At 48.8% G+C, this 24,989-nt stretch overlaps 2 protein-coding genes and 1 non-coding gene across 6 annotated transcripts in view; 2 read left to right on the top strand and 1 right to left on the bottom strand.

Annotated features, from left to right (window-relative positions):
• Window positions 1-85: 85 nt before the first annotated feature.
• LOC127392385 (Z30 small nucleolar RNA) lies at window positions 86-179 on the top strand. The gene has a single exon (XR_007891250.1). It is a non-coding gene; the product is annotated as a Z30 small nucleolar RNA (small nucleolar RNA).
• Window positions 180-1,537: 1,358 nt separating this feature from the next.
• PEX12 (peroxisomal biogenesis factor 12) lies at window positions 1,538-4,479 on the bottom strand. The gene is made up of 3 exons (XM_051636033.1): window positions 4,301-4,479; window positions 3,479-4,023; window positions 1,538-2,830 (listed from the first exon to the last, which is right to left on the bottom strand). The coding sequence occupies exons 1-3, from the start codon at window positions 4,424-4,426 to the stop codon at window positions 2,431-2,433; spliced, it is 1,071 nt and encodes a 356-aa protein (XP_051491993.1). The 5' UTR covers window positions 4,427-4,479; the 3' UTR covers window positions 1,538-2,430.
• Window positions 4,480-4,572: 93 nt separating this feature from the next.
• Window positions 4,573-24,989, top strand: part of AP2B1 (adaptor related protein complex 2 subunit beta 1) — a 69,308-nt gene continuing 48,891 nt past the window's right edge. For 2 of the 4 annotated variants that reach the window (XM_051635486.1, XM_051635483.1), the window contains exons 1-7: window positions 4,573-4,624; window positions 8,693-8,750; window positions 10,819-10,924; window positions 11,236-11,371; window positions 12,283-12,528; window positions 22,245-22,435; window positions 24,522-24,743. In XM_051635486.1, coding sequence (XP_051491446.1) covers window positions 8,714-8,750; window positions 10,819-10,924; window positions 11,236-11,371; window positions 12,283-12,528; window positions 22,245-22,435; window positions 24,522-24,743 — 938 coding nt within the window. In that variant the 5' untranslated portion in view covers window positions 4,573-4,624; window positions 8,693-8,713. Of the gene's footprint in view, window positions 4,625-4,668; window positions 4,684-5,971; window positions 5,991-8,692; window positions 8,751-10,818; window positions 10,925-11,235; window positions 11,372-12,282; window positions 12,529-22,244; window positions 22,436-24,521; window positions 24,744-24,989 lie in introns of those variants that run through there. The other 2 variants (XM_051635485.1, XM_051635484.1) reach the window with 2 other exon arrangements.

Here is a 24,989-nt window from a genome sequence, read left to right as displayed (position 1 = left end):
GTCTTTTCCTTCAGGAAAAAAAAACACCCTTTTCTCATTCTGACTTGGTCCCAAGCTCCTTAAGGAATGGAAATAGACTTTCTCAAAGCAATGATGAGCGAAGTATAGTCTGAACTGGTATTGCAGAGACTGTGTCTGCTCTGACCAGGGCATGATCACATAATCTTCTCTCTGAGCTTGTTTAGGCTGAGCTCGTCTGGAGTCAACAGCTTTGCTGCTGCCTGAAACTCTTTGATGCACCCTAAAAAATACCAAATATATATTAAGGATGTTTAGCAAGTTTTTTTTAGCAGCAGAAATACAGCCTTGATTTGAGCAGTGAGCAACTCAGGCCTGTTTGGGTTTGTGTGACTTGCTGCAGTGCTGGGCCTGGCACTGAGGGGGGTTTCTTGTTGTCTGCCCCACGTGTGACACAGCTGATCAGACTCCAGATGCTGGGGCTGCATCTGTTGGTCTAAGTGCAATGCACACTGCATGGAGTGGAGCCTGAGCTGCCTGTCCCATAGACACCTCCTTAGCAGTTGGCTCAGCTCTCTTGTTATCTGGAGATTGCCAGCACTGAGGCAGGAACATTTTTGGAAGCCAGTTGTGTGTCAGGCTCTGCTGTGGGTGAAATGCAGCCCAGCCAGGGCAGGGAGAGGCTGGGCTAAGCAAATACAGGAAAAGATACAGAGCTGCTGTCTAATCTAGGTTTTATTCTCTTCCAGGTCTTGGTGACAGCTTTACATCTATTTCTCTCTCCCCATGGAGAAGAAAGCTTCCCTGAGGGATATGTACCTAGGAGCATGGACTGTACAGAAGTCACAAGTTAGCATGCAGGTCCAAAGGTTGGTTTAATAAAGTTAGTGTTCCTTGAAAAAAAAATCTTTCTTGTCTATCTTTAGACCATTGTGGCTTTAATAGCACAATTAATGTCAAAAAGCAGCTACAAATGGGAATGATGGTGCAAGCTGAATTGGGTTTTGTTTCAGACAGTAAACCTGATAAACAGGTAGAAGTGTCTGGAAGTTGTACAGAGATAATGAAACAAGCACTGGAGAACAGTGCAGTTTGTTAAAGCAGGTGTTTTCCAGAGCATCTTTGGGAGGATGCAGGTTGCTGGATTCTTCCATGTGATTCAATAACCTTCCTATCTTGCTCACAGGTGAGGAGGATATTAGAGATCTCTATTTTCTGGAGCAGAGCTAAAAGAGGGGGAAATGAGATAACTGGTTGAGTGCATTAAATGTGAGACCATATCTCTTCATCTGGAAGGATGATGTACTTTGTGCAGCAAACTGTGCTTTTCATATTCCATAAGCAATGTCACTGCTGTCTGGAGCAGGGACCTGCTGCTCCCTGGGTTGAGTCAGGAAAAACCTATCCTGGAAAACCGGGTGTCCAGGAAGGCCCAACTGTAATGACACACGTTTTCTTTCTCCCCTCCGCAATGAAAGGATGTTTTGTTACAGTGTGAACATGCTACATGGCTGGGACTGGAAGGATTGCAATGCAATGATAAAATCAAACAGACATTAAAGATTCCCAGCCTACAAAATACTATTACTCTATGCTGAATATTTTATTCTGTCATCTGCAAAGATGAAAGCAGCTTTAGTCTGGTCCCCCTTATGTCGACAGGGCCCTCAGACGAGCAAACATTTTTTTCTGGTCCTCACAGAAGAAGTGTTAGGTCAAGAAAGAATTTTGCTTCATAAAAGCAGATAATAAGAGATTCAAAGACTTATTTAACAAAGAGCAACTTTAGCATTTGGCACGGTGACTGCTTTAATCTGCTTGGTTGTTTTCCTCCCTTGAGCAGGAAATGTAACCACCTCTTGCACACATCCCCTCTTGTTCCTTTAAAGAGTCCCAAGTCTGAATTTATAACTGTTGGTGAGGGTTAGAGCTGTGATGTTCTCAGCTCAAGGAGGAGCCTGAAAACACAGGGAGACTGAAGAGGAGCACAATCAGAGGAGAGGTCCAAAACTGTCCCCAGCTCTGACCACCACTGGTTCCAGAGCTTGTCCTGGGCAGCATGAGTGCCTGGGAAGCTGCTCCATGAAGAATAACACTCCCCCAGATTTTTTCCTGCTGCTTGGATGTGCTGGCTCATGCCCTGGAGCAGGACTTTTAAAAGTGATGCTCTCTGATCCTCACATCTCCATTGTTCTTATCCAAATCAGTGTTCTTCCCTTTGAAGGCATTTCTGAGCCAGCTGACAGCCTGTGGTGTCCAAGCCCTCTGGAACCATCACAGCACATTGCATCCGTGTGGAAACAAAGGGCAGAGCCCGACCAGAACTGGCAAAGGCAGCAGAGCTCTGATGTCCCAGTGACTTCAAAGGAGTTTCCAAGCTCCCTGCTGAGCTGCAGTGCTTGAAAAGTCCCCTATGGGACAGGAGGAGGGGTGACTGGAGGCTGAGGTGTGGCTGGAGCAGCAGCAGGGCTGTCAGCCCTCAGGTGTGTAGAGCCTGACCAGGTGCTGCAGCTCGGAGGCGTAGCCGGTGACGGGGCAGCGCTGGTGGCCGCGCACGTGGCTGTAGACGCAGCGGTAGCAGAACACGAAGCCCGAGGTGGCCAGGGCCGTGGGGTTGACACGCACCTTGCGGCACAGGGGACACAGGGTCTTCAGCTGGGGCAGGAGAACTGTGCCAGCCCCCTCCTCCAGGTGCACGGGAGGGGGCGGAGCTGGGAGCGCCGTCAGGGATTTGATGGTCTCCTGGTTTTCCGAGGAGTACCACCAGTCCAGGAACTGGAGGAAGAAGACGCTGACGGACAGCCCGGTGGACAGGGAGAAGGCGACGCCGCCCAGGGCTGTCCTCACTGCTGACTGCACTTGTTCTTTAATGCTGTAAAAAGGAGAAAACACACAGAAATCGTCACTGCTGCACATCTATCCATCTGCAAACCACAAAAGAAAGGACTTGGAACTCCCTGCTTGACAGAGCTTCTTGATACTAAGGAAGTTGGTTGGACAAGCCCCCTGTCTGTCACAAGGCACCTGCTAGGATGTTTCTCCCAGATCCTTTGTGTATTTGGAAAGCTTTAAGTCCTGTTTTGCCCAGAAGTCTTAAATTGGAAGAGTTTGGATTAAGGGGACCTGGACCACAGAGTTTCACTTACGGATCACTGTTTTACAGGACATTAGGTGTAGTTGTGATGAGAAAAATCAGAGCTGTTTTGGTTCTCTTAGCAGCATTGCTGCAGTCTGCTTCCCTTGTTAGAGGAGTGGAGGTGGAGACTGAACATATAAAGGCTGGACTGCCCAAAGATACCCCATGCATGGCAATTTTATTACCACAAAATCTTGTGAAAGTAATCTCTGCTGCTTGTCCCCTTATTTACACTAATGATACACCCTTTTGGAGCACATTTTGCCAGAGGGAAACTTCATCTTGAATTTCTGGAGCACAAGACAGTTTTACTTGCAGAATCGCCTCTAAATTAACCCACCCACAGACCCTGGAAAGCAGCAGCTAAGCCACGTTCTGACATACCTCTGCTTTTGACTTGAGGTGTCTCCAGCCAACTTCTTCTGCAGGGCCTGGCTGTCCTCTGCAGTCAGCCGGACCAGGCGGACGCCGGCCAGGCGCAGCAGGGGCGAGTGGTGCTGAGCTCTGCCCAGGATGTAGCACAGCTGCTGGACAAGAAACCAGCCCTCCCAGGCCATGTTGACAAAGGGGTAGGCAGCTAGAAAGGCTCTGTAGAAACGCTTCCAGGACGATGACGGAGGATGGATGGAGTACTCATCCTCTTCCCTCAGGCTGGACACCAGCTTCTCCAGCTTTCCTTTCAGGTAAGGAACCAGAACCAGCAAGAGGAGAGACTTCCAGTGCTGCCTCTTTGGCAGGCCAGCAGTAGCCGGAGGTTGCTGTCTGCAGTCTCCCACCGGGATCCTCTTCAAGCTGTAGAAGTTTTCAGAAAAGGAGGCGCTGCACCGGGCCAGGTAGTGCTGCTGGAGCAGCACATCCAGCAGGACATAGACCTCATCAAACCACCGCCAGAGGGGGCCGAACCGGCCAGGGTTAGACTCAGCAAGGACCTATTGAAAGGGACACAAAGAGAAAGGAACAGGACATGGAGTGATCTGCTCAGTCACGGCAGCTGTTCATGACACCTCCCGCTCACGGCGCAAGCAGGTGGGGAAAACTGCCACGCTGGGGCCAGGGGTGAAGGCTGGTGATGAGTGGCTTGGCACAGAGCGCTGGGGCCTCTCCGGGGTGCCCCTGCAGCCGTTTCCTCACACCACAGTCACCCTCACGACAGCGCACACCTGTGTCCCGCTCCCGGGCGGGGCCTGCGGGCTGCCCGGCCCTTACCTTGGCCAGGTGCTGCAGGGCGGGTTTCACCGCGGCCATCAGGCTGTCCTGGGCCACCGCCTCGAAGATGGAGGGGCGGTCGTCGCCGGCCGAGGCGGCCGTCAGGTGAGCGCCCAGCTCCGCCATGGCGCCCGGCCCGCCGCCGGGACACCGGCCCCGCCCCGGAAGCGGCGCGGGCGGCGCTCTGTCCGCACCCGGCTCCTCTCTATGGTGTGAGGGGCGGGGCCGCTCTAGGCGGGGGCGGGTTTAGTCTCGCGAGTCCTCCCGAGCGCTCCGCTTCCGGTTCCGCCGCCGCCCCCGGAGCGGTGCGTCCGTCCCGCCGCCGTGAGTGGGGCCGGGGCCGGGCGGGGGGGCCGGGCGGGGGGGCCGGGGGTGGTGCTGCGGTACGGGGGGAGGGGGAGCTGGGAGGGACTGGTGGGGCACTGAACGGAGGGGGGGGGCACTGGGAGGGTCTGGGGGCACTGGGAGAGGATACTGGGAGGGTCTGGGGAGCACTGGTGGGGAACTGGGAGGGTCTGGGGGCACTGGGAGAGGATACTGGGAGGGTCTGGGGGCACTGGGAGAGGATACTGGGAGGGTCTGGGGAGCACTGGTGGGGAACTGGGAGGGTCTGGGGGGCACTGGGAGAGGATACTGGGAGGGTCTGAGGGGCACTGGGAGGCGGGCCTGGCTGAGGGTGAGGATGGTCGCTGGCGAGGCCCTGGCAAAGGGTGGAGGGGGCACTGGTGAGGTACTGGGAGGTGTATTGAGGTAGGAGGGAGAGGATTCATGTTGGGGTACCGGAGGAGGAGGGGGGGTCACTGGCAGGCGGGTGCAGGGGTACTGGGAGAGGCACTGGAGAAGTGAAGGTGAGAGGAGGATACTGGGATGCAGACTGGGCCCTGGTGGGAGGGCAGGTGCTGGGGATGGGGCTGGTGGGCCTGGGGAAGGAAGGTGGGGGGGGAATGAGCAGAGCGAGCCGTGGGGGGGCTGGTGGGAGGGGCTGGGCTGCGGAGGGCGAGCCCTGCTGGAGGCCGAGCGGGGATGGGAGGTCTGAGGAGTGGGGAAGTGACAGGAGCCCGAGTGGGGCATTTGAGGATGGGGTGGGGAGCCCCAAAGGTGCGTGCTCCCCGGGGTGGAAATTAATCACCTGCCCCTGCCATGTGCTGGTGGGGCTGCAGGACTAGACCCTAGGGGCTGGCTCTGGCTTCTCAGGAGGCTTTGCAGACAAAAGGGGTGCAGGTGGGAGGTGGTGGCACCAGCTGGAGCATAAGCCAGGTCAAACTGGGCATCACTTTAGAGATTTAGCACTGGTTTGTTCAATGCTGGGGAGCCTGGTTCAGTACTGATGCCTTGCACTTGCCACCCTCCTGTGTGGGGAGCTGGTCTGGCTGTTGTTTGAAGCCATGTGTGGGGCAAAGCAGGTGTTGGTCAGGTGCAGGGTCCAGTTTCCTGTGTGGTTTTGGGCTGAGGAGGCTTATTTTTCTGGTTATGGTGGTTCCTTAGTCTTTTCATTTCATGATGTTTGTGGTTCAGTCTACATTTAAATGTCAAGCCAATGCTTACAGCACTAAGCATTGCCAGAGCTTCAGCAGAAATTCATCTGATTTGTCTCTGCTTGTTTGCTGGGCTTGGGGCAGGAGCCTTTTGCTGTCAGCTGGAACACTTCTCAGCTGTTCCCACCCTAGCAAGGGCTGGACACAGGACAGTGGTAAGCAGGGGAATCTGATGGAGGTTTTCTCCTACAAATACAGGAATATTTGTGATGTTGTCACAGTTTATCTTGGCTCTCCTCAGTTTAGGTTTGTGTACAAGAAGCTGGCATTTTCTTGAGTTATTTAAAATGTTGCTATTTGTGTCTCTGGGCTGGTTTGTTTCTGGCCCTGCCCTGGGACTGGCTGCAAACCACGCTGAGTGTGCTCAGGGATGAGCTAATGCTGCTGGCTCTGAGCAAGGCAAGCTCTGACACACGTGAAGCAACAATCTGTGTGCTGGGGGCACAAAGAGCTTTCTCCTGAGCTGCACTTGGAACGGGGCAGTTTGCTAACTGAGCAAAGTCAGGGCTTCCTCACATCTACCCAAACAGGTCGTGCAGACACGTGCTGTGCAGGCCTTTCTCCCAGTCTGAGGGGTTTTAGGGTTCTTCCAAGTGTGTGATCTGAAGTTAGGAAAATAGCAAGATGTCCTGCTCTTGGGCTTAAAGGTAGTCTCTGGAATCCAGCAAGGTTCCTTCCTCTGTGAAGCTTTATGCAGCTGGGATGGATGATGTGTATGGTGGTTGGTTGTTTTCTTTTCCTCCTGGATTTTCTCTGTAATTTGCTGCTCTGGCCACTGTTAAAGCAGTATCAGCCCAGCTCATCTGGGAGATGTGACCCACACTGGCAAATCCACATATAATAATGCAAACAAAGACCAGCCAGGCTGTGCTCAGAGCCTTCTGCAGGGCACCATGCCAGAAACTCTTGTAGAGGAAAACATTTAAGTCATCTTTTTAAGCTGGGCTCAAAACCGAAGGGCTGCGTCAGCAGCAACATTGCAGCTGGACAAGGGCTGTGTTTTCAATTACAGAAGACCCACAACAACTTCTTTTGGGATGCTGGGCTTGTTGGTTGGCATTTTTTTAGCTGGAAGGACAGCAGTGTTGTGGCTCGTGTGGCTCTCCCAACCCAGCTGCTGGTTTGGAAGAAGGGCAAACCTCTCCTGCAGGGGGAAAGTTCTTCCAGAGCTGTCCCCAGGCATAGTTTGCTCTCCAGCTTGGCAGGAGGAGAAAGGGAGAGAAATCAAACCAAACCCAGTAGTGCTGCCCAGAGAGGTTGTGGAGTCTCCTTCACTGGAGACATTCAAAACCCGCCTGGACGCCTTCCTGTGTGATGCACTCTAGGTGACCCTGCTCTGGCAGGGGGGTTGGACTAGATGATCTTTCGAGGTCCCTTCCAACCCCTAGGATTCTATGATTCTATGATTGGGATGAGGTGGTAACCACAGAGGCCCAGGGAGGCAGGAGCTCTGGGGAAGTGGTCTCAGCAAGAGGTGGTTTCTCAGCTGGTTGCCTGTCCGTTGTCAGGAGCACCCCTGCTCTGCCTGGCTGGGCTGCAGGGCTCATGGAGGGGGTAGAAACTGGTGTTACTCCCCAGCTGTGCTGCTGGGAATGGAACTGCTGGGGTATTGCACTGATCAAGGCTGGGAGGGGGGGGTGGGAAGGGGAGTGGTGGTGGTATTGGGGCTGATCAAGGGATGAGGAAGAAGGGTGTTGAGGAACTGCAACCTTGGGACTCAGAGCTGAGCTGGGCCTCTTGCTGCTGAGCCAGCATGAGGCTTGGAGGCAAGACAGGCAGTGTCTGGGGAACAGATGACTTGCTGCATGGCTGGTGGTGTTTAAGGTCATAATGTATGTATAAGAGAAGAGGAATTGGGCAAAAAAATATGAAAAGGAGGCAGGAAAAAGCCTTTTTTGGGATGGCTTCAGGGTTGTAGTTTCTTAGCACTGGTGCAGACTGTTTCATCAAAAACAGCAGAACTGCCCTCTCCTAGGCTTGTTTTTCAGCCAGTACTTGAAAATTGTTTGAGTCATGTTTGTCACAGAGCTGGCAATTGTAGGGATAAAATCCACATATGTTTGGGCAGTCTCTACATATTCTAAGGTATTAAAATAATTAGGTTCTGTGGAGCGAGGAAAGTGCTGGTCAGACCATTTTCTTCTTGCTGTCCCAGCAGCATTTTCAGACCTGTCCACAGAAGTGCAGCCTGGAACTGAAATAATCAGGTTGTGGGGATGTCAGGTCTTGGCAGAGAAAGGTTTTAAGCTTGAGAGAACTGAAAAGTAATGGCTTTTCTCTTCAAGAACCCGGCTTTGCATCTCTGGTGAACAAAAGAAGGGAAAGCAATGAAAGGGCCTGGGGTGGGTCCTGCCAGTGGGTTAATTGTTCCTTCCATCAGCTGCAACACAGGAAAGTCTCGTTAGGGGGAGTTGACAGTTTCCTTTGTCTGAGACGTGGACTTGTCGCTTCCAGCCGAGATATTAAATGCTTGGAAAACAGAATTGTGTACCCAGGGGAAGGAGCTGCAGAACCTGTCAAGATCTGCTGATTATAAGGATTTAAAAACCATCTTTTCCCTTCTGAGATGGAGAGTTAAAAAGCTGGGCTGAGCACCACTGCTTTCCCAGCCTGTCACCTCAGGCTCTTGTGTTTTCACCCGCGTTGTTCATCTGAGCCCTTGAAATCCCTGGGTTTGCCAAGAAATACCAGCAGAAGGTGCAGAACGAAGCTTGTGAAATTCTGCCTGTGGCTGTGAAGCATTTGCTGCTTCCCTCATGTTACCCACTCACCAACCATCCTCCCTCTGAGCCCCTGGCAAGCTGGGTGTTGTCAGCTCTGAATGCTCTGACTGCTTGTTCTCCTTCATCCTTCTCAGGTGTTTCAAGGAGCTGGAACCATGACGGACTCCAAGTACTTCACGACCAACAAGAAAGGTCAGTGTTGAGCTGGTGCTGTCGACTGGAGGTGGTGGGTGGCTATTTTTACACAGCTCTAACTGCATGCAGAAGAACTTGTGCTTTTCTGTTAGCTCTGTCCCTGTTTCTTGTCTTAATCATCCAGGGAGAAACTTCTAAAGTAGGTCATATGGTAACAAAAGGTAAAACTGGTGCGATGCTTAAAATGACCTAAATTGCTGCTTTTTCAAGGATCAGAGAACAAATCATTGAATCATAGAATAACAGAATGCAAGGTTGGAAGTGACCTCAAGGATCATCTGGTCCATCATCTGGTGTTTGAGTGCAGATCTGGTCAGAGACAAAGTTTTATTTATGGACTAAGCAGTTCGAGGCAGGATGGTTGTTCTGTTGGGCATCACAGGATTAAGTTGCTGGAGAGACATTTAATAATTAAGGTATAATGTATATCTTTACATCAAGTTGTTGCAAAAATAATGGGGTTTCCTGTTGCTGTTTCCCTCAGAGCTGCAGTGCTCTGTGTGACTCTTGCCCTTGGCTTTACTGTAGGTGTGGTGGCCACCTCACCTCAGGACAAACTGCCCTTAACAATGGGAAGACAGGAAAGGTGCTTTGGAGACATTTTACCCATTCCCCTCATTAAGCAGAGGACTTGCTCTGCTGAACTGTCCAGGCAGATGTTTTTTCTAACCTCTTGTCAAACAAAAGTGTTTATCCTGACTCTTGCTGGCTGCAGTTGCTCATCTTTCTCCAGTAGATGTGGAAAATCGTTCACATGAACCTCTCCTTTTCAGAATGGCTGAGTGTTTTGGATGAATAAAACCAGTGAAAAAAAAACAACTAGTGTTGATCTGTTTGGATCTCATTAAGCTTCAGAATGAGCCCCATAAATTAAGCAGCTCACATCTTCCCAAGGAGCAGCTCTATCTGTAAGTTCAATCCTGAAGTATGAGGCAGACTTTGCTGGGCTGGCTGGAAGAGGCCAGCCTGTCCTGAGCTGTGCTGAGCACTCTGCTGCTGGCTCAGCTCCAGGGCATGAGCTTGGGGGGAGTAATGTGGGCAGCTCTCTCCCAGGCAGGAGGTGTCATGAGTGGTCACTGTGCTGTGCTCCTCAATCACTTCTCTTTTGAAGCACCTGTTAGTCTTCTTGTGCCAGGCTCTTCAGTCATTAGTGCAGCTGTTCTGACAAAGTGACATTGGTGTGTAGGAATGGAAAGTTAGGGGCTAGTATTTTTGTCAGAGGTATTTTAGTATTTGTAATGTGTTCTCAGCCTGTAGCTTCCAGTGGGAATTCTTCTCTCTGTCTTTCCTGGGCAAAGCTGTCTGTCTGTCAGGAGCATAATCCTTCTTGCAGCACCTGCTCTGTCTGAACAGGTTGATGAGGTGACTGTCACACATGTTGCTTTCTTTTGCCAACTTGCTTTGCCACTTTTGTGATCCAGCCTGAACTGACTTTCCATGCAGAAATATCTGGAGGAATTCTTGTCAATGGGAAAAGCTGCTTCAGCAGCCTCAGAATCCAGGCAAGCTGTGTTACTTGTCTGGCTCAGAAGGAATTTATTCCACTGGACTAAATGTGCACTTCCCTGTCTCTGCCACAGCACACCCTGGGTTTGGCTACACTGCAGCTGCTCTTCCCTCAGTGCTTTCACAGGAAGCAGGGGATGATGAGCAAAAGTTAAAAAGTCTGGGCAAAATTCCTACTTCAGTTAGTTGTTGTGTTTTTTTTCTTGCAGACACTAATGCAGCATCTCCAAATACCTTTCCATCAGGGTTATACAATAGTTGTGCCTGAGAAACAGCCGCTGCAGTGACGTGGTTTAATGCTCTGGCAGTGGGAGAGCTGCAGCAGGGCTCTGTTAACTGCTTGTTCATTAGCAGCTTAGAGCCCAAATGGTTCTGTAAGTGTTGCAGCTTTGCTTCTCAGGGAACCATGTTCTCCAGAAGGTCTGGGACAGCTTCCACATGTTGCTGTACCAGTTTTATGGGAAGAACAGTCCGCAAAAGTAAAAAGTTACTCAAGCTATCCCTAAAGCTTGACCCTTTTCTTCTCCCAAGAGGCTCAATCTGTTTTGTCTTCTGCCAGGAGAGATTTTTGAACTGAAGGCTGAGCTCAATAATGAAAAGAAAGAGAAGAGGAAAGAAGCTGTAAAGAAGGTTATTGCAGCCATGACCGTGGGGAAGGATGTCAGGTAAAAGCAGCTTTTCTTTCACCTGTAGCAGCTCTGCTTCTCCTGGCAGTCAGTTGGGTGTAGTGGCACACAGCTCCATGGAATAGCTGGTGGGTTTGTCATCTCAGCTGGGTGGTGAGGCTGGCTGTGTCCTCCCCTGTGCCTCTCAAGTTGTCATAAAAGCCATTGCAAACTGTCTTGGGAAGGAACTTGGCCTCTGAATAGACAGCAGGGCAGCAAAAATGGAACTCCAGCGTTCCTGATACTGTTGCTACCCATTTGCTTGCCCTGTAATCACAGCTGCCTGTTCTCTGTTCCTGCTGTCTGCCCAGCTCCCTCTTTCCTGATGTTGTGAACTGCATGCAGACCGACAACTTGGAGCTGAAGAAGCTGGTCTACCTGTACCTGATGAACTATGCCAAAAGCCAGCCAGATATGGCCATCATGGCTGTCAACAGCTTTGTGAAGGTAACTTGCTCCCTCGACCCATGAGGACACGGTTCAGCACGGTGGCTGTTCCTTTCAGCAAGCTGAGGGACAAGTGCTAAAGAGAAGGTGTTGCACTAGTCTGCACTGGCTCAGCACCACACACACCATTCACAGTCTGAGGTGTTGAATGCAGCACCAAGAGATGTCTCTTCTCTTGTATGCTTTGAGGCACTGTAGGAAGTTTAAACAGTGACAAGTAAATGTACCTTATGCTTTTGTGGGCCACGCTGCATCCATCGTCTTATGGGCTGATTTTGGAGGAGTATTGCTCAGAGATGTAGCTGGATTAGATGTCAAAAGGATTACATAGGCCTGAAGTGTGAGGTGTTACATTCCCTTCTGCCTATTTTCCCTCAGAAAAGCACCTCCAGACCAGCCTTTGCTCAGTGCTCCAGATGCTGCAAGCTCCAGGGGTGCTTGTGTCTACAACTGTTGGCCTGTGAGAAGTAGGCCTTGATGACTCTTACATTGTGTTTAGTTGTTGAGTTTCCCATTATATTCTCTTGCTGCTTTGAAAGGGTGAGGCTGGAAAGCAGTGTTTGGTTCTGTCTGCAAGTTGCCTGTGGCAGCTTTTCGGGTGGTGAGAGCTGCCTCTGCAGCTCAGCTGTAGCTGCTAGATCTTGCTGGAAGAAGCTTTGCCTGGGAGAACCAAGGGACACTGAGATCACAATTTTATAAACTATGATAGCCTGAAAACATCTCTGAGATGGTACAGACTTTTTCTGTGAACCAGTAAGTTCCACCTTTTATTCCTGATGTGAAATAATTGCCTTTTTTAGCATGTAATCAGTGAGAATGCTTCTAGTGTGGAACAAGCAGGCTGATGGTGTGGGAAGGAGCCGGGGGCTGGCGGTGCAGATCTGCTCCCCACACAGTCTGTCCCCTTGCAGGACTGTGAGGACCCCAACCCCCTGATCCGTGCCCTGGCCGTGCGCACCATGGGCTGCATCCGGGTGGACAAGATCACGGAGTATCTGTGCGAGCCCCTGCGCAAGTGCCTGAAGGACGAGGACCCCTACGTGCGCAAAACGGCCGCCGTCTGCGTGGCCAAGCTGCACGACATCAACGCCCAGATGGTGGAGGACCAAGGGTTCCTGGACTCTCTGCGTGACCTGATTGCAGACTCCAACCCCATGGTAACGTACAAGTTCTGGCAGCACCTTGGGTTTGTCATGGGCAGGTGATCAGAAACGTGAGGGCTCTTTGACTGCAGCTGTGAGGATTGCGTTGGTTAGAGAACTTGTTGCCTCAGAAAATACAAAGTGCCTTCAGTTCTTAGGTCTTTTGGGGCTTTTGCCTGTGTTGCCTGTCTTGAGTGCTGCAGGAAATGTTTAACTTCCTGGTCAGATGGGTCAAAAGAGCAAGAAATGCTTGGTGCTGCTCCCGTGGTGACAGCTTGTAGCTACTGCTTTCCTGCAGGCTTTGGCTCTTCTCGGAGTAAGAGGTTGGATGAATTAATTCACTAATGCAGATAAATCCACTGGCCTGTAATGAGTGGAGAAAATCAATACTTACGTTTTTAATAAAGTTAAATGAGTTGTCAGAGCAGAGGTGGAGATCAGGACCAAGAACTTCACAGAAGTAAATTACCTACTAAATCAGTATTTCATCACAGCTAATGAAGGGCTCATTTCCACACCAGGCATCTTCCACTATTATTTTGTAACCAAAAGATAATGGACAATGGATTGAAGTGCCCCACTGCATAATTCTCTCATTCAGCATCTTTTCCTGTGATCTCCCAGAACCCAGTGAGCATACCAGTGTTGTAACTCCTAGCAGGGGAGAGAACTTCTATGAGTAGTGGTGCCCATCCGAAGATACAAGCACCTCTTGCCTCTGAAATCTGGCTCTTTTGAAAGCTGCTTTTCCTCTGTGCCCCCCCTGGTGGGGGTTTTATGCCAGGTTTCTGCATGAATATTGATGACTGCTTGAAAATGCTCACTCTGCCTGGGCAATTCTGAGGCATAGAGGGGAACACCTGCTGTTTATAAGTTCATGTTCAGGGTGTGCCTTGCAGCCTCTGAAAGTACTTAATGGGGCTGCTTTATTGCTCTTAAATACTTGTCCCTGGTATGCTCTGGCTCACAAGCAGCAGAGTGTGCTGTGAAAGGGAAAGGACCCACTCTGCTCCTAGCCTTGGATTTTCTTCTGCTGATTATGGCCACATGAATGTGAGTTGAGAAGCTCAGGCTGAAAAGATGTTAGTAAGTTAATAAGGTCTTGTTTGCCCTTTCTGCTGATAGATCTCTACGGAGCTAACTGTGTTGGTAAATGAGCCAGTGCTGGTTATGAGAGCAACAATCTCTATTTCAAAATCACATTCATTTAATCCTGACCAAAATGAATGGAGAGAAGAGGCAAAAAACCAAAGGGCAGAGTGTGCTCCTTTTGCTAAATAAACCACCAGAGGTAGCACAGGGATTCCTAATAAAACATCAATACAACTAATGAGCTCCTGGGTGGTAATGAGGACAGGATGGGACAACAAAGCCTTTGCAGCTGCTGCCATTGATGGCAGCTCTGCACGGTCACGGTACCTGCCTCGTGTCCTGCTCACCTGCTCTTCCTGAAGCTGAGGAGTCACAGCAGTAGAGTGCAACTTGGAGGATGAAGGGGCCTGTGGTGTGTTTTCAGACCTGCAGGCTTCCTGAGGATCATGTGGCTGGTGTTCAGTGTATGGTTTCCCAGCTTTTCCTGTAGACAGGCATTGTACTTTTGCTTTTTAAGGGTTCCTGGGGAGAGATTTTATCAGGTTTGGGGCTCCTGTAGATTCTGACTTAATACAGTGTTTAATCTGGTTGCAGTTTTTAGTACGTGCAGATGTTCCATCCAGTTAGGTTTATTGCTTTGCTCCCCTTTGAAATTCATACCTTTGTGGTACAGCTGTTCCCTCGAAAGCACAGGAGCTATCCACCCCTAATTAAGGTTCATCTTCCTCATCAAACCATCCAGCTCACTGCTGCTTTCTCAATGTGAAATTCCAGTGGGGGTTCCTGATGACCAGGAGCTGTGTTTGCCTAATAAGTTATCTTTGTGTGCAAGCTGATATTTATTGAAGTATTTCTCCAAGATCAGATGGAAAGCAGCCCTGCCTGGAGGCTCTTCTGAAGTAAAATGTATGTATCAGTACCTGGTATCAAGAGAAAGCTGACTGAAAAGAATGGTACAGATGGTTCTACCCTTATGGCCTGTTCCCCTGCAAATGGTGCATTTCAGTCACTGCAACCCCTTACCTAAACTCATTCATATTTGTATTATGTTTCTCTTCTTTTGATGACTTGTGGAAATAGGCAACATTAGACACTTAATGGAGCAGAATTTTTTAGATGGGAAATCCACACTTGTTCTCTCTTCTGGGAAATTAGGATTTTAAGCACGAGTTAAAAAAATTCCTGATCAAAACTTGTGTTCAGGGAGGATTTTATTGTGGTTTTGTAATTGGCTGCCTCTGGCACGTCAGCAAGCACCAACCATTCTAGCTGGGTTGTAACAATTCCATCTGTGGCTCACTAATTGCCTATTGTGCAGAGATTGGGGTGCATGTTTCTGTGAGCTCTAATCACCCTCATCATAAAGATGTCTGACTGAGTTGGAGGTGACATTGTCAGAAACCTTTTGGTTTTTTGTTTGTCTTTGGGGTTTTTTTTCATATCTTTGGTATGATAATAGTTGATTACCATAGACTTGTGTGCTGGGAGATTGGGGGTGTTTAGGGCATTGCTCTGAAGTCCTGCCAAGGTGCTGTAGGTGTATGGTCAAGGTGCCTTTCCCCCTTTATCTGGACGTTTTGTTGTCAGGATCATTTGATCAGGAGCAGGATCGTCCCCTTCCAGATGAGCTGGCTGCAGTCGTGGTTAACGGGCTGCCGCCAGGCTGGTAGCTCACTGGCTTTTGCTGAAAAATCTCTGTGGTAGCTTTGCAGTTTCTCCTGGATGAATTAATCCAGACTTCTGATTGCACGGGAGTGATGTGACTGGTCACAGCAAGGTACCAGCTGGGTTGGTGCTCCCTGCATTGCAGCTGAGTTGTGTGAGGTGCCCCAGCTTGTGCGGGCGAGGGGCCCACGCTGCGCCAGGGCACGGCCCAGCAGCTGGGGGGTTACGCTGCAGAAGTTCGATTGTGGATGGAGTCTCTAATCTGGTTTCACAGATGGGCCTGATGTGCTTGTGGCTGCTCTTTGTCGTTTGGGATCCTGCCCAAGAGTTTCTCTCCATAGAGGGAGCCCTCATTTCTCCCCAGAGCTGTTTTCTGGCAAACCCTTCTTCCTGTGAACTGTGCATGTCCTTGCGTGAAGCTCAGCAGAACCAGGTCTGGATGAAGATAAAGCCATAATTTGGCTGCTTTAGGCTGTCAGTGTGCTGCTGGGCTTAGTCCCAAGGACCTTTCTTGCTGGTTACTCTGATGTAGTGCAAGTGGGGAGGCACGTCCTCCCATAATCCTCAAGCTCTAACTAAATACAGTATCAGTAGAACATCTCAGGGCTGCTGTGTGCTCCTGCTGTGCATGGGATGGCAGATGACTGCAGGATTTGATATCCAGCAGTAGTTAACAGTGGGGTGAGAGGTGTTACACACCTACTGATGACCAGAGGCTCTCTGAAATCTTGGACAAAGTTCTTTTTTCCTTTTCCTGATCGTTCTGACATGTGAATCAGACCTGGTGACTGATCATGGTTGGAGCCGGGACTGAGTGAGACCACGAGATGGCAGCAGTTTAAAGCAGGACCAGATCCATGTCTGACCTACTGAATAGCTAGTTTTGTCTCTCCCAAACAGGTGTGAGGGAATTTCAGGCTTGTGTGAGGGACCTGATTTTGTCTGGGTTTTTTGGCAGGCTTGTGGATGAGGGATGCTGGTCTGAGCACCTCCTGCAGGAGCCATGCTTCTCGCTGCCCTTTGAGTATCAGCACTCTGGCAGAGATGCCACCCGTTTGTATTACCATGCATGAATGCCCATGTCTCTGCAGAGTCTGTCCTCCTCATTTATAAAGCTCAAGAGACTAATCCATCAGAGCTATCTCCTTCCATTTACTGCCACCAGCATGTGTCTAATTTCCAAAGTGCTAGTCTTGCTGAATAGATGATTCCAGGATCTCCAATATCAGAAGGCTGGGGAATTTTGTTGACATGTGTCTAGATGTTACATTTTCAACCAGAACAGACACTTCCAGCTATTGACAAGCACCATTTGTCACAAAATGCTGTGGCAATGATGTTTTATAACTCCTGTTGGTGCTTAGCTGATGCCTCTCTCTTCAACAGCTGCTCAGATGAGAGCCCTGTTTGCCACTGGGTGGTGCCAGTGACAACCTCTGCAAGGAAAATTGCAAAGAGCCTTACAAAATACCTGAAAAAAACCCCTTCCTGTTGTGTGGTAGGTGCCTGACCCAGGCTGGGATCACACCGTGGTGCTTTCTGGAAGAAGCATAGGGAGGGGACTGCAATTTCTCTGTGGCTTCTGGGGGCTCAGTTGTACCAAAGAGAAACCCTTTGTGTTGGAGCCACACTTGAACAGCTTCTGGCCCACCTACCTCAAGAGGCTCAACAGCTGGGGGAAGTATGGTTTCCTGCCTTACCACCAACATACGTGGATTTTGGCAAGGACATGAGAGCAGGAGTTTTAGTCTGCCACAAAGTGGCATCTTTCTGCAGTGCATGGTAGGAGTGGGGAAGTGCAAAAACCAGTTAGGGTGAGCACACTGTGGGAGACATGATGCCTTGACTTCCCTTCCATTGCCACCTCCAGAAAACTTCATCACTTGCAAAGCAACAAGCAGGAGGTCTTCCCCACCTGGGCAATTTTTGGGTGGTGGTCAGGAGCTGATCACATATCCAACTGTGCTGTTCCAGACTTTGGGGCACTAAAGTAGAACCTTCTGCAATGGAATTAGTGGAAGATGAATGACTTACCCAGAGCCCTGGAACCTGTCACAATTAAGGCTGGACAGGTGAGCTGCTGCTTTCCAAGATGATTCATAGCCTGGGGATGAGTTAGTCTTCCAGGGTTTCAGTTTGAATCCATGTATGTTAAGCGTGTTAACGGTGTGAGATTCACACAGGCTCTAACTTGCCTGCTTGGGCCATTTTAATAGTTCATAGACCATTTCTAGGGAAGCAAAGGAAAGGGGGGCTTGTAGATGAAAGACATAATTACCATTAGCAGAAGCAGGGGTCATGTACTCCAGAGCTTGTCTGTGTTGGTGCTTGCTGGGGGCCTTCCAGGCACACAGCATCCTCTGGTCATGAAGACAAGTGGCCTTGTGAAATACGCATCCATGTGGATGCTCCTCATGTCCCATCTGAGAGTCTGTGCTTAATGCCACGAGTGCACCAAGCAAGCCCAGCATGCTCTTAGGAAATGTCAGCACCTCTTCTGGAAAACATCACATGTGCCTGGCTCTCTGGAGGGCAGGAGCCTCCAGCTATGTGGGGAAGGCTCCTTTTCCTCAGCAACTTTTCAGAGCATTTTCATTTTTCCTCCTCTTAATTTTCTCCTTATTTTAGTGGGATGGTGAGCCAGAGGTTCCTGTTTCAAGCAGCAGAACATTGTATTTTGTTAACTCCATTACACACTTGGTTTAATTTCCAATTAGCCTGGGATACTAGCAAAATAATCTGATTGCTTTGACTGTTTGGCGTTCTAGAGCTGTCTAGCTTCCCTTCTGTCCCCCACTCCCTGCAGAGCTTTTCTGTGTGGGTTGGTAGTCAGACTCTCAGGTTTTCACCCACCCCCTTTCCTCCTTGTTAATGTAATTTATACCATTTGCTCAGAGCTAAAGGTTTGAGCTGCCAGAAGGAATAACTGGTAAATCTGTGTTCCTACCTCTGCAGCTCTCCCTGAGGTTGGATCTGGTCTCTCTGGCTGCAGAGGGGGGTTTGTCTGTATGTGGGTTTAAAAATGTTGGGCTCTTGTTAAATCTAGTAATGTAAGTGCAGGGTTTATTTTGTTTTTAATAAGAGCCTGTGAGATTGTTATCTACATCCCAATGACACTTCTCCGAGTCTAAATGTATTGGGAAATTCCAGCCAAAAAGCAGGTTTCTTGTCATTGGGCTCGACTGTCCCTGACAGGACGTTGCTGTGACTGCACTGACATAGTGTGAAGTGTGCCCAGGGTGAACTGATAAACATCAGCAAGCCAGGGGCCTATTATTATTATTAAATTTGCAATCTGCTCTGCATTGATACTCTCTAGGTTGTTTTTAGGCTGACTCTCACTGGTTGGTACCTGTTAGCTTGAAATCTGTCTTCTCAGTTTTGAGTCAAGTGAGGCATTTTGCCACAGAGTTCACTTTTTAAAGTTTTCCCTGTTTGTTGATTGTTTTGGCTCACATATCTGTGGCTAGTGTGTTGGCCTTGGTTTTTTCATTGTTTTTGGGAATTAAAGACTATACTAGACGTAGTTTCTTGCCCTTCTAGTCTCCTCCTTCCAACCTCTGAATAAGTTATTCTACTCCTGCTTAGTTTCTCATCAGAATGAGCTTATTTCATGTTTTCAGAAGCATAGAATACTCTTCTGAAGAAGCTTGTGGCTTTTTTCGTTAGCCAAGGAAGAAACTGGCTGTGAAACTTCTCCAGTAGAACTCTGTCCTACACCACTTGTAAAGCTTTAACTTTGCTTCTAGTATGTCCCCCAGCAATACATAGTATTTATTTTCAAGGTACAAAACCCCACCCTGTTATGTAGCTTGTTTTATGACTTTGCACCTTTTACTTGCTGTTCAGTGTAGTTGGACTTCACTATTTTATGTTGCTCTGTTAAGGATCAAGTGTCAGCTGAGTTGAAGACTTAAGGTTCAGCTTTGTTGCTGTAGATTTTCTTTGGCCAAAACATCTTTCTAAGTATTTCCAGGACACTTTTGTGACTGCCAGAATACATACTAGGTTCCCAGGTCATATGATAACATGAACTGGTGTTGACTGCTTCTTAATGGACCTTTGTTCCATACCTGAGTGGTAGCTGTTAGCATCTCAAACTGTGGGCACTGCTTCAGTCTTGGTTTGCCTGTGTCCTGAGGCATCACCTGGTGAGAGCTGTCAGCACAGCAGGACTGGTGTGTCCTGGAATGAAACCCCACAGCACCAGCTCGTCTTGCTCCATGTTCCTGCCTCCCTCTGAAGCCAGTGGCAGTGCCAGTGAGGAGAGGTGAGTGAGGAGACTTGAACCAGTGTTTATATTGGACTGGTTCCTGAAATCTGTGCTCATTTCAACTGTGCTGTGGCTGTGGAAAAAGCCTTGAAGATGCTAATTATTTTTGTTGGCATACTGTAACGTATCAATATGTTCAGTGCAAATCGCCAGAGAGTACTTTTTTGTTAATAAACGTTGCTTGAAGTTTGAAGATGTTTCCCATCCCTTCCCTTACTCCTTTTGCTCCATTTATCTCCTTGTCACCAAGCTGACAGCAGCACTGCTCTGCTAAGGCAAAGGTGAGGCCCATCTGTAACTGTGCACTTTGGGGTTGCAGAATCCAGCCTACCTGGCAGGACTCAGCTGCCACCAAATGCTTCACAGCCCCTTCCAGTCCTTTTTTTGTGACACCCAAAGAGGCCACAGCCCGTGCTCCTAGGTGCATCTTGCCACCTGACTCTTTCTTGCGGCTGCTTTTCACAGCAGTTGGGCACCTGGTGGGTTGCCACGTAGTGTCTCATCCTCTGCTGTGATTGGGATGCCTGCATGTGTGCTGCCCAGGGAGTTCCTGAAGAGAGCCCGAGAAGATCCTAAGAAGAAGACCCCGTTCCCAGGCGGGTGTGTGGGCTGGAGCAGAGGTGTGCCAGGCAGCCCCTGGTGCCAGCACTTCTGCACGTCCTCTGCCCGTGGCAGACTCCAGGGGATGGGCTGCACCTCTGCAGGGGAGGAAGCTGAAGGGCAGCTCCTGTGCCCTGAGCTTGCCCCAGGGCTCAGGGCACCCGTGGCCCGGGTGCTGCAGGGAGGGTAGTGCCTGGCAGCGCGTTTGCCAGAGCTCAGCCCTGTTCCTCAGTACAGCTGCCAGGCACCTTGCTCTGGTGCTTCGGCTCTGTCACTATTTTATTACCTCCATTTTTTTCACCAAAGTCCCAATTTCACTTTATAAGTGCTTTTTTCCAATGGTTTTGTGCTTTTCACTTGCTTTTATGATTTGTCTTCACTTGCAAACTTCCCAAATGAAATGAAATTGTCTTTTACTTCAGTTTTATGCTGTGTCACCTTAACCATTCCAGAATTAGGCAAATTAAATAATGGGCAGAATAAACAGCCTATCTTAATAAGCTACTCATTAAAACAGTACAAGAAGACAGAAGTTCTGATTGCTAATGATTTTGGTGACAGAAGGCTCATTCAGCTAATGAAATTCTTAAAATCTTGGATTGAAATCCTATCTCTGACTTCTAGGTGTGAAATGCAAAGCAATCATCATTGCTGTGCTTGTGCAGTGACTCTGGAATATATTGGTTTAATGACAAGCAGTGATGGGAACAATGCAGAGAATTTTCTGGTTGTGCTGTTCTTGTTTTCAGTGTGCTGCATCAAAAGCATCTTTAGTCAGCCAAAGGATCAGGCAGTTGTAGGTAAAATGTTTCCTTTCCTTGATCCCGTAGAAAATAATGCTGTAAATCTTAATTTTTGCAGGTATGAACTGTGAGTTGGGCTGGACATGATACACATTGTGAAATATCCTGAAAGTGGCTTTTCACAGGGTATTTCAGTTTTGTGTGCCAAGCTCAGGCTTAAATCCTTTTTCAAGTCAGTTAAACAAATAAGACTTCTGTTGTCTGCAGATTTTCTATTTTGGTCTACATATTCTGCAGCTCTTCTATTTAAGAAACCTTCACATGACATCTGCTAACATAACTGTTGACTCTGAGGATAGAACTAAGAATTAAAAGTTTGTGTTGCACTCCCACTTCTTGCTCCTGTCAAGCTGGACCCTGGGCTTGTGCTGCCTTATAGAGTCTGAAATGCAGCAGGAATGGTTTCAGTGGTGAGTTGTGCTGGAGTGCTTGCTAGTGGGACTCCCTGAAGTGCCTAGCAGGCACATGGATGCTATGGAGACTATTTGGAGTTGAAATGTGCATTAAAAAATTAGCAGAAATTGTCCATTTTAGGGAAATTGTGTTTGCTTTCAAACTGGGTGACCTGACAGACTTGCTGAAGGCTTTCTACCACCTGACATCTCCTCTTCCTGAGGAGGCAGTTCTTATTTCTTGGATCATGTTAAGCAATGTGCCACATGATTTCCATGGGGAAATGAGGCAAGAGGCTTCCACTCCTCAGTGTGTAGGGCAGCTAGAGGTTTTGAAACCTTGGCTGTACCAGTTGAGCATCTCCTGGAAGTGGGGAAAATGATGCCTACTTGAAGCAAGCCAGGGTGGAAGCCTGGAGCCTGCCAGGAAGGTGAGATGTTCTTGCTCCATGTGGACACCCTCTGATGCCACCTCTTGCTCCCTCCCTCCAGAGTAGTCTCTTGTGAGGTCCTGGCCCTAGGTCCCTGTTCTGTCCAGAGGCAACTTTAACTTTTGTTTCTTTTCAGCGGAAATACTTCCAAGTTGTAATTTCTTTAGCAAAATGCTTTTGCATCGTCTGTGGTGGCTTTCCATGTTTGCTGAGTGTGTCAGCAGCCCCCTCCTGCTGTGCTGCTGTTCTTTCACTTCTTCCTTGAGAGACTTCAAACTTCAGCAAAGAGCAAAGATACAGTCAAAGCTTTGGGCTCTCCAGGCTGTTTGTGAGGTTGTGCTGTGTCCCTGAAGGGCTCTGATGACTGATATGGTGGCTGCCCAGGATCTTTCTGTTTGTTTCCCACGTGTAGCCCATGCTAAGGCTGGGTTAACCTCTGCCAAGCCCCTGACGGCCTCTCCTTCTCTCTTCCCAGGTGGTGGCAAATGCTGTGGCTGCCTTGTCAGAAATCAGTGAGTCGCATCCCAACAGCAACCTGCTGGATTTGAACCCTCAGAACATTAACAAGCTCCTGACAGCTTTAAATGAGTGCACAGAGTGGGGCCAGATCTTCATCCTGGACTGTCTGTCCAACTACAACCCCAAGGATGACCGCGAGGCTCAGAGGTAACGCTTGTTCCTGCTCTTGGCACCAGCCACCTGGGGTTGGTCAGCAGGGCAGCTGCAGGCTCCTGGCAGTGTCGCAGCTCTGAACAGGGCTTGTGACAACAGGGATCTCTGCTCAGGTGTGAGACAGCACAAGTAAGACTTGAAGTAAGACAGATTTAAAAGGGAGGCAAGTGATGGTAGTTTGGGCTGATGCACGAAACCTGCCCCTGTCCTTTGCAGAGCCACTTTCTCTGTTTATCAGTAGCTTTGTTGTTTTTTTTTATTTTTTTACTTTTTTGCATGTAAAAGGCTGGTTCTTACAGGAACTGGCTTTGTTGAGGGGGGTCAGCCTAAGCCTATAACAATGGCTGACCCATCTGGAAGCACTCTTTGGAGGATTTTCTGCTTTAAAGCAGAGCTTTAAAATCTGGTCTTGCTACTTTGAGAGGCAAGAAGCCCCTCTAGGATTGGGGGCTTCCAAAGTACTGCAGGTCTGAGACTGGAATACTTTTTCTAACTGAAAACTAGTCTGTGTTATAACAGAACTGAGGGTAAAGGTAAGAAATTATTTTTCTTAGCAATAAAAATTCGCCCTTGTGCTTTTACATTTAGCTGCAATGACTAAACCTAAATACTAAGGCCTTAAGGCTTAGGTAGTGGTGTGTTAAACTGCACTTCAAGCCTTCTCCTCATTGTTGTCTAGAATCACAAAAAGTCAGACTCTGTACCCAAGGGAACAAGGAACCAGGAGAGAAAATTACTCAGAACAGGGGAATTCTCAAACTTGATAGATTTCATGTAGGTGATGTGGGGGGTGAAGGGAGAGGCAGGGGCACAAGCCCACAAGCAAAATCCTGGGCAGGCGTTTTGGCATCTGGTGGGTTTCTTCAGGGAGTCTTCTGATGCACAACAGACAATCCACTCTTTTTTAAAAGCCTGACAGTAGTCTTGATACTTCCCTCCCCCTTGTGCTCTGTTTCTGTGCCAGAAACAGCTATTAACAAGTGCAAGAAACCTGCAGAGATCCCCAGGGTGTCAGGCCAGTGCTATCCTAGCTTTGTCAGAAAGGGACTGCTTAGTTTGAACAACTGTGAACATGTCCCAGTTCCTCACCCGGAATTCCTCTGAAGAGTGGTGTGTAAAACTGGATGGGCAGGAGCTACTGGTACTCCTTTGTGTGGAGTTCAGCTCTCAGAGCTGCCTTTTTTCAGAGAGAAGAATGGCAGACCTTGTTTTATGCAGTGCTGTCCTTTACAGCAAGACTGGTGTCATTACCCTGTGCAAGGAGAAACTGAGGGATGGAGAAGCTCTGGCCTGCCAGGTGACGAGGTGGCTCTGACTTGCAGACTCCTCTGCTCTCCAGTTAGCCATGCTGCTTCCATCCCAGGGTGGATGAAAGCAAATCTTTCAGGGGAGGAAACTTTGGGAGGCACAGATGGCAATAAGTTTGTTCTGGGTTAGCAATATGCAGGAGGGGGTGGGAAGAAACTTGACAGATGCTGTAAGAAAGACCATATGAACCCAAACTTCCTTTCTACTTGGGATGGGTTGTTTAGGATACTGTTCACTGTAGGATCTGCTGAGGCTTGGGAGGGTATTTAGGTCACTCTTTCCCTGTGTCCTCAGAGTCACAAATCTTTTTCTTTCAGAAACAATTGGCACACATGGCAGGAAACCCCCCAAGCAACCCAGAAGTGTATATCACCTCTGAGTGATTCTGTGGGGGCTAAAGTGTTTGTCTGATAGCTGCTTTGCTGAAGTTGTGTTTGTAGGTGACAGACAAGATCACAGGAATAGATAATGCCACCAGGCAAGGACAGAAAAAGCTAATAACTGAGCAAATGTTGGGACTCTGATGCTGAGAGCTGGAAGGGTTCCTGAGCCAACTGTGGCAGGAGGGAGATGTGAAGCTGTGAGAGGCATTCCTGTTCCCCTAGTGCTGTGTTCAGGAAAGCAGGACATTTACCATTCTTTGTGAACAAAACCAAATCAGAGAAGTGTCTGAGGAAGCTGTATTCAGCTAAATCTCCTAGATTCAGATAAGACCTGAAAAAACTGACATTCTGAAAGGAATGTGAACCCTTTTTTATTCCTCTGTCTCCAGCATTTGTGAGCGGGTGACCCCTCGGCTGTCCCACGCCAACTCGGCAGTGGTGCTGTCAGCAGTGAAGGTCTTGATGAAGTTCCTGGAACTCCTTCCCAAGGACTCTGACTATTACAACATGCTGCTGAAGAAACTTGCCCCTCCGCTGGTGACCCTGCTGTCTGGAGAGCCCGAAGTTCAATATGTTGCCCTGAGGAACATAAACTTGATTGTGCAGAAAAGGTAAAGCCTCTCAGGTGTGTTTTTCCTGGTTTGTTGAAGGGCATTTGGTTATCCCAGACCTTTATATATTTCCACATGCACAGCACTTCATTTAATACAGGGTCAGATCCCCTGAGGGACAAAGTAAACAGTCTCATGACTGGTAACTTGGATTGATTTTCTTTACAACATATTTGTGGTACCAGTATCACAAAGTATTTCTTTACTTGCCTCTCTACTCACCACCTGTTTAAGAGCAGTAAGAAC

The sequence above is a fragment of the Apus apus genome, chromosome 18 (assembly GCF_020740795.1).
Source record: "Apus apus isolate bApuApu2 chromosome 18, bApuApu2.pri.cur, whole genome shotgun sequence".
Classification (NCBI taxonomy): Eukaryota; Metazoa; Chordata; class Aves; order Apodiformes; family Apodidae; genus Apus; species Apus apus.
The sequence above is the reverse complement of the archived record's forward strand: the minus strand, read 5'-3'. Positions and strand labels throughout refer to the sequence as shown.

Coding starts and splice junctions, on each gene's coding strand:
- PEX12 (XM_051636033.1), bottom strand. CDS start 4,426: ATGGCGGAGCTGGGCGCTCACCTGACGGCCGCCTCGGCCGGCGACGAC. Junction 4,024..4,300: donor CCCTGCAGCACCTGGCCAAG/GTAAGGGCCGGG, acceptor CCCTTTCAATAG/GTCCTTGCTGAGTCTAACCC. Junction 2,831..3,478: donor ACCTCAAGTCAAAAGCAGAG/GTATGTCAGAAC, acceptor TCCTTTTTACAG/CATTAAAGAACAAGTGCAGT.